Consider the following 8528-nt stretch of genomic DNA (forward strand, 5'->3'; position numbering starts at 1 on the left):
GTCTCCTATCAGACCTAATTCTCTGTGAAGCCAAGAGGGAATTTTAAACAGGCTTCACAGTACACAAAGACCTGGGGACTGACTGTAGTCTGATGAGATACAGATTGATTATAAGTTCCTATTAAGTGAGTATTTAATACTGTCCCACAAGCTCACGTAGCCTTACTCTCACCTGAGGACTAAAGACTTATTGTGGCCTGAAAGCTCCCTATAATCAACAATACACCCGTTCAGCTCCAGTAACCAAATGACACACCGAACTGGTAGATATTAGAAAACACTGGTTTGCGACATGCCAAGTAACAGCTTAAAACCCCCAATTTCCTTTGGGAATGAAGCCAAAGGTGTCTGTATAAAAGTACAACTTTTACCGTATCTCCCTAAAATGACAAAGTGATGGAAACTAAGGAAATAGCCTTTCCTTAGTGCTAAGTTGTTCTCAAAAATAAAGCCACTGGGGGCTTCCCTGGTGGCGCAGTGGTTGAGAATCTGCCTGCTAATGCAGGGGACACGGGTTCGAGCCCTGGTCTGGGAAGATCCCACATGCCGCGGAGCAACTAGGCCCGTGAGCCACAACTACTGAGCCTGCGCATCTGGAGCCTGTGCTCCGCAACAAGAGAGGCCACTATAGTGAGAGGCCCGCGCACCGCGATGAAGAGTGGCCCCCGCTTGCCGCAACTAGAGAAAGCCCTCGCACAGAAACGAAGACCCAACACAGCCAAAAATAAATAAATAAATAATAACTAAATAAATAAAAATATTAAAAAAAAAAAAATAAAGCCACTGGAATCAAAAGAGCTGTTTGGAACAGGTGGGCTACACAGCGTTGCTCTATTCTTATACATACCTCTCTTTACGGAAAAATGGCTTTAGCAGCACAAAATAAAAACCAACCACTGCAATACTAACTCAGATTCAGATAAATTTAAATAACTTTTTCTTGTTTAAAAAAATGGATATGTAATAATGACGAAAAACTGAAAATCTAAAGGATGGAACTGGCATGAAAACAGTAAGCTGCAAAAAGGGAAGAGAGAAGTTAAATTACACAGAAATAAAGGTGCCATCAAATGCTTCTGTTTAATATCACAAGGTTTTAAAGTGCTAAAGACGCCCAGACAACGCAGTCATCCCTCAGTATCCGCAGGGGAAACCAAAATCTGTGGATGCTTAAGTCCCACAGTCGGCCCTCTCTGTACCTGCGGTTCCACATCTGTGGATTCAACCAACAGTGCAGTACTGTTTTATTGAAAAAAAAAAAAAAAAAATCTGAGAATGAGTAGACCTGCACAGTTCACACCTGTGCTGTTCAAGGGTCAACTGCATAGTAATTCTGGAAATCAAGGAATATTTAGACATGTTGGTGACTCAGGAAAACAAACAAAAATTTAAATTTTCAAATTTTAAGATAACGCAGCAGTAAAGTAAAATTTGGTTGTTAGTGGTATTGGGTACCAAATACCCAATATTTTGAGTTCCATTTAAAAAGTGTGTGTGTGTATAGGTACACATACACATATGTATGTGTTTGTGTGCATGTGTACATGTTATTTATAGATGTGGCATTTTATTTATATTAGTGTAAATTAAACATGAAGAGTCAAGCTGTAAGGTTTACACGTGCCCATTAATGGAATGGGCCCGTTCCATTAAAAAGTTAATCAGCATACAAAGCAAAGTTCTGCGGATGTGATTACAGAAAGAAACAACATTTTAAATACAGAGAACTTTACGTTAAAGAGAAAACACACTAAAACTTGGAAGAGAAACCAAGTCACATGGAAGTTCTTAAAATTCAATAATCATAACAAAGCTCAACATCAGTTAGCCCAATAATTACACCAAGACAAGTGCCCATCGTCTAGAACAGGGGCTGGCAACCTCTTTCTGTAAAATGCCAGACAGTAAATATCTCTGGCTCTTCGGGCCACGTGGTCTCTGTCTCATCTACTCAACTCTGCCATTGAAGTGCAAAAGCCGCACAGACGAAACATGAACAAATGAGCACAGCTGTTCCAATAAAACCTCACAGAAACGTGCCAGCTGGGCCTCGGTCATAGTTTGCTGATCCCTAATCTGAAATGTTAAGGAATGATTATTATACATGTTTCCAAAGATAGTCGATGGACCTTGCAAAAGACATCTGGGCTCTATAAATCTCAATTCTTCACTTGTGAAATGGTGACAGTATGCATTCCTTCCTTCTGATCAAACACTAGATATTTAAAGCAGACATAACGTATATGGTTCAGACACAACAATAAAACAGGTACTATTCAGAATCCCAAAGTGGATGAATTATGTTGGATAAAGGAATGAGTGTATACTTCTTAAACCTGCAAGAACCTGTCTACCGCACCCTAACTTCTGAGGTATGGTCAGATCCAAAAGTCAACGGAAAAAGGTGTTTAATACCTTAACCACGCTTTAACTCAATATGGTTAAAATCACGCCTGGAAAAGCTCGTTAGAAGCTCACAGGACAGAGCTGTGTCCATCAAGCAGTGAGCAGAGGGAAAGGAAGGGCGACAAGGCGAGTGTCTGTACTGCTCTCCCAGGATCACGCCCCCGGCAAGGGGTCGGGAGAGCCCCGGTGCAGCTGCACTGCGCAGGGCAGACAGCAGCTTAAAATTAAACTGCTATAATTACTTCATACTTGTCAGGAGGTTTGTTACTTAAGGAGAAAACAATTGAGTCCCGCATCACAGGTTCAGTTAGCTCTAAAGTTAAATCCCTCTATGATGAGATTCCTGTTCACTGTTCTGAACATTTGGATAGGTTTCTGAAGTTCTCCTCCTCTTTAAACAGAATACCACGAATAGAGTGATCCATCCTTAATGTACCAACCCTTAATAATTATCATTACTGATAATTCATGACTGATCAGAATGCAGGGCTGTAAGAAAGGTGCTCTCAGGTCTTACCAAAGTGACTACGGACATTTATTCCTGAACTGCATGGGTCTGGATTTTTTAGTAGCACTATTTTTTTTTTTTTTTAAGACACCAATTGTACTTGAACATTTGTTACTTTTTTTTTTTTAAATTAATTAATTAATTTATTTTTGGCTGTGTTGCGTCTTCGTTTCTGTGCGAGGGCTTTCTCTAGTCGTGGCATGTGGGGGCCACCCTTCATCGCGGTGCGCGGGCCTCTCACTATCGCGGCCTCTCTTGTTGCGGAGCACGGGCTCCAGATGCGCAGGCTCAGTAGTTGTGGCTCACGGGCCTAGTTTTGCTCCGCGGCATGTGGGATCTTCCCAGACCAGGGCTCGAACCCGTGTCCCCTGCATTAGCAGGCAGATTCTCAACCACTGCGCCACCAGGGAAGCCCCCTATTTTTTTTTTTTTTAAATAAATATTCCGAGTTAATCCAGAAAGGCATAAATTTAAGATCATTAATTCTATGTAAACATTATTTTAAAACACCATGGTAAGTCTATGTCCTAGGGCCTACTGAGCCTAACCAGGACATACTGTGCTGTTTTCTGTTTGGTAATAACTGACTTCACAGGTGTCCTTCCGCTGGACATCTGCCATTATTTCAGTCGTGGAGGGGATATGAAGAAGCAGGTTAGCAGGAGGGTGGTTAATGCCTGTCCTTTCAATGCCCCAAGAACAAGTCACTGTGGATTTCAACACATATACTGTCTATCAAGAAACAAAGAATCCAGGGTGAGTAACTTCCTATTCCCTGAATCCAAAAGAAATAAAGGAAAGGCACCCAGATCCTAGACAGATAACTAAAGTCTGAATTCACTCTCCATCTCCATTAACAATTCATTTTCTGGTCTTTAGCTTTGTTTTACCCTAATGCCAATAATGTTCCCTTTCTGTCCCAGTGATGCCGTAATTACTTAGTGCCCGTATCGTGTTTGGGAGACTCTACCGCTACACGTAGTACCTGCCCAACGTCATCACCCTGGGCAGCCCCCCACCTCTCTGTTTAGAAGGCTCCTCTTCCTCTGTTGGCTCGGACGGGTCATAGTAATCACTGCCGTAAGTGAATCCCACTGCATTATAGCTCCCATCCTCCGCTAGCGCTTCACTCAACCGCTTGTATTCTTCCTCTTGAATAAAAATAAGAATGATGTTAACAAAAATAGAAATTTACTGAGAAAAATTTTATATATTTCTAAAGTTGTAGCTATCAGTAAAGCATACAGCACACTTTTTCCAACCTCGTTTTGAGGCAAAAACGTTTCTAAAAATTCACACTTCGTATCTATCAATATGTACTTTTGCCAGTACATGTTTACCACAGACAGCAGAATACATGTCTTTTGTGGAAAATTTCTTCCTGCTGAGAAATTTGGGGATTAAGAACTGTATTAAAGATTGTTAAGGCAAAGACAAGAACATCAATTTTAATTTATACGATACTGTTAAAGAAGAACAGTTAAAGAGTTTGGTTTTTGTTTTTTCAAATCCCAGTCTGCCCTCAAAAGCTGGGAAAATTCTTTGTGGCTCTACATATAAACTATCCTGAGGTCCTCTCAGAACGCAAAGACTCCTGTTTTTCCAATCCACTGGGTACTGTCAAGATAATATCAGAAAGAGTGAGTATAAAAAAATGAATGGGAGTAAATTTTTAAATACTTAAAAAATTTTAAAGAGTTTGTTGCTTAAATAAGTTTTTCTTGAGCAGTACCTTGCCTTGCCTCTTCCTCAAGCAAGTCCGTATGCAAGGCTAAATACCTCTCTTCATCACACAGGGCCTCTATTCGTGCCTCCTCTTCAGAGAGCTGGTAATCTCTGTTCCATGTGGAATACTCAGCATCGCACTCAGAAAGGTCATGCAGGTGACCGCGCCCATCATATCTGTAATATGAACATGCTGGTCAACGGAAGGAAATTAACGTCTGGGTTGGTTTGCGTGGGACGTTTTATACATATACTTACCGATTAAGATAAAGAAATAAAAATAGGAAAACAAACATACAAACTCTTCTCAGATTTATATTTAATTTGGCTAGTCATAGCTCACCTGCTTTTAAGCTCAAGTTATCTTAACAAAGTCTAAACTCCTTTCTACAATATGATAAAACTTATAATTAAAGGTAAACAATCCTTTAATAGCTTAAAACGGTATCCACTTCAGTGGCAGTTCTTACCGTGTATGGTTTGGTTAACCATTCAATGCCATGTGCAAAAAAAAAAAATAAAAAATAAAAAATAATTTTTTTCTGAGAAGTCAAGTATCATCGCTTACATTCACACACACCGAGTACATAAATACCTATCCGCAAGGACCAAACGGTCGCAATTTCCTCGCTGCCTTCCGCTAGTCCCGAACGCTCAGCAGAGATCTTCACCAAAGAAACTTGCGTCCATTGGAGGTAAAATCTTGGCTAGGCTCGCCCCCTAGCCACTTGGCTGAGGAAATAAGTGCTGGGTTATGTGATAGAGAGACACACATACATAGGAACAGCGACATATACATGCAGTTTAAGGAGGTTCACTAGAAACAGAGCAAAACTATTAGAAGATGCAGTATAATTATTTTCTTCCAGACTTTATGCCCCCAGGATATAACATACACGAAGACACATCCATGTGTACTTGCATGGACCAATAGATACTTTAGCCAAATTAAGAATAAGAAGAGCACTTTCTGCCATGCTTTTAACACAGAAGACTCCATGAAGATGCTGTCAATGTGCACCTCTCAGATAACGAGTGAATTAGTAAATTTCACTTAAAACACTCAGATTTACGGTTGCAAAAACAAACGGAGAGAGACCAACAAAAGTCTGCTTAATTTTTTAATGCTGACTTTTGTAATGAGGACCAGAAAATACTACAGGTGAAAAAAGACGTTTACAAGAAAAAAAAGGCCAAAAATTTCAGGGTAGCCAAGTTATTGCATTTTATTAAATTTCAAAATTATGTTTACTATGCTGTAAACCTCCTTAACTTACAAATGTAGATCGTTATTTTAAAATATTACACATGTACATGTGCAGTGTTTGCTCCCCACTGGTTTTGGAAGACCTAACTCACATCATATACAGAATGATATGGAAAACTGTATAAAAAGCTCAGATTTCCTCGCTTATCAAACTTTAATAATAAATACCGCAAGTAACACTTTGGAAAAGGAAGCTGCCTGACAGCTCAGGCAGCATGATTCAATAGGAACCATGGTTTAAAGGCACAGCATGCTTGAGCAGAGCATGGGGGCCCTCAGATCCAGACCTGAGCTGGCCAATCTCCGTCCATGAGTCCTTCTTGTCTAGATCTAACTCCAAATGGAAACGTCGGGGATGGAAAAGGCCGTCTGGTCATTAATGTGTCCATTCTGGCCAGCTCAGAGGCTATCCCTACAGTCATGGTCCAGGGCTCTGCAGAATCCAGTTTTAATTGTCTCAAACGATGGGCTTCCTTCACTCCGAGACTATTCCACAGTCTAACGGTTGGTCACGGTTACTTTTCAGTCTGGGCCCCAGAAGCAGAGTTGCCAAATTGGCAAAAACCAAACCGACTAACAAAAATCCCAAGGAGGAGAAGGAAGGAGGGACTGAAAACATGGGAGGGGAAGAGAGCAAACAACCTACATCAGGTAAGGTCATCCTTTTCAAATCAAACATCTTTAGAAATCCAATCCCGGGACCCCTCTGCCCAAAGTGACTAAACACCCTCCAGGGTGATTACCTAAAGCACCTTTGATTTGAAAGGAACACATCTGTATCCCAGCTCCACCCTTCAGTTTTAAGAGACAGTGAAACCAGCCCTAAGAACGCTACCTCTAAGAGCAAGACCAGTGTCTGCACGAAGTCAACTGGCCTCCAACTGATTGGCAACTTCATCCTCGGCCTGAATCTGTCAAACTCATGGGATTAACACAGGATGGGGGAGATATCGGGGGGAGTCAAATGTCAAGCCGGCAAAATACGCGCGCTCCACAGAGAGCGCTGGGAGTACGACAGGTTCAAAGCCGACTCATGGGACCCAAGAGGTATCTAATTGCGGCATCAAGCTTGAGGCGTTTCGGGCTGCCCTCCCACCCACACCGAGCTATGGGAGCGCGGAGGGCCCCAGAGCGCCGGTCAGGAGAGGCCCAGGGCCCGGGCAACTTCCACTGCCCGGAGTGGCAACTGCAACCCAGCGACAAGAGTGAGAGGTCGCGAGGGGCTGCGGGGGCAGCGACGATCCCCCCGGCGACACGCAGCTCCAGCCAGGGCCTTAGGGCCGGTTTCACCGTCCCCCTCCCCCCCGAAAACCAGGGGGATGTGGGGACAGGGGAGTGGGTGCCCTCCCGGATCCCTGATGGCTCCAGAAAACCCCTTTCCAGTCCTGGCCATCAAGTCAACATCAGACGAAATCAAGCGGGCGAGGGAAGGGGAGGAGCGGCGGGTGGGGGGAGGAACCGACCTGTCGATGAGGATCTTGTGGTCCCCCATCCAGGGGATGAGGTGCTGTCCCTGCTCCTGGGCCAAGGCCCGCTCGTCGTCTCGGAACAGCTTGCAGGCATAGCCGAAGACCAGCAGCTCCACTCGGTTCCCCCCGCCGCCGGCACCGCCCGGCCCGGCCTCCTCCTTCGCGCCGCTTTTCCTCTCGGTTTTGGCGCGGCCTCCGGTCGCGCCGTACATGACAGCGTCCCCGGCGTCCAGGCTGGTTCTCTTCTGCGCCGCGACGATGTCCCCGATGTCTCCGCCTGGCCTACCCCCTCAGTCAGACGCGCCGCATCCCGGCCCCAACCTCTACACCGCCGCCATCGCGGGCAACAAAATGGAGGAAGCGCAACTTCCGGCGAGGGGCGGCCCTACTTCCGGCGAGCAGGCTCTGCAGATTCGCTACCCCCGGGGCAGTTTGAGCCGCTAGAAAAGATTTGGCTTTAGCCTTTCGCATTCGGAGGCGCCGCCACGTTAGGGGCTGCAGTTATCAGAGGAGGGCGTGTTTTTCGTGTTGATTTTTCTCCGGCGGCCGTCCAGGGCAGTGGCGAAAGCGCAGCTTTGGATCGCGCGCTGCCCGCACCCTGGCCCTTCCCGGCTCTGGGCGGAAGGAGGGCGGGTGCTTCGTGGGCCGAGTGCGCGGCTCGGTGGGGGCGGATGTTCTTTTCCTGGGCGAGGTTTCCTGTTGGCTGTCGCCTGGGCCGGGGGGGCCGTGGGGTCGGGTGCTCTGGGGCCGGGGGGGCCGTGGGGTTGGGTGCTCTGGGGCCGGGGGGCCGTGGGGTCGGGTGCTCTGGAGCCGGGGGGCCGTGGGGTCGAGTGCTCTGGGGCCGGGGGGCCGTGGGGTCTTGTGCTCTGGAGCCGGGGGGGCCGTGGGGTCGGGTGCTTTGGAGCCGGGGGGCCGTGGGGTCGGGTGTTCTGGGGCTGGGACTCTGAGGCCCGGGGAGTGGCTGACAAGGCTGTGCCCTGGGCTGGGTCGCATGGCCTTTTGGTGCCCTGGTTTGTTTTCGGTCCTGGGGGTCACGACCCTCGTCTCGCGTACCACGGAAGGTTTCCTTAGCGGGTGTCAAAGAGCTTAGTAAACCGGGAAGCCCCTCGCGGTGACGGACTTGGGGGTCCTGGGACCCATGTGGGGGAAAAGT

The 8528-nt window shown here is 46.1% G+C and overlaps 1 protein-coding gene across 3 annotated transcripts in view; it reads right to left on the reverse strand.

Moving 5' to 3' along the window:
• SFSWAP (splicing factor SWAP) overlaps nt 1-7734 on the reverse strand; it is an 89224-nt gene extending 81490 nt beyond the window's left edge. For 2 of the 3 annotated variants that reach the window (XM_068562550.1, XM_068562549.1), the window contains exons 1-3: nt 7370-7734; nt 4647-4816; nt 3934-4065 (exon numbers count right to left, since the gene is read on the reverse strand). In XM_068562550.1, the coding sequence (XP_068418651.1) occupies nt 3934-4065; nt 4647-4816; nt 7370-7587 (520 nt within the window). In that variant the 5' untranslated portion in view covers nt 7588-7734. Of the gene's footprint in view, nt 1-3933; nt 4066-4646; nt 5372-7369 lie in introns of all 3 variants that reach the window. The other variant, XM_068562552.1, reaches the window with a different exon arrangement.
• Nucleotides 7735-8528: the final 794 nt, after the last annotated feature.

Source organism: Eschrichtius robustus, chromosome 14, assembly GCF_028021215.1.
Source record: "Eschrichtius robustus isolate mEscRob2 chromosome 14, mEscRob2.pri, whole genome shotgun sequence".
Taxonomy (NCBI): Eukaryota; Metazoa; Chordata; class Mammalia; order Artiodactyla; family Eschrichtiidae; genus Eschrichtius; species Eschrichtius robustus.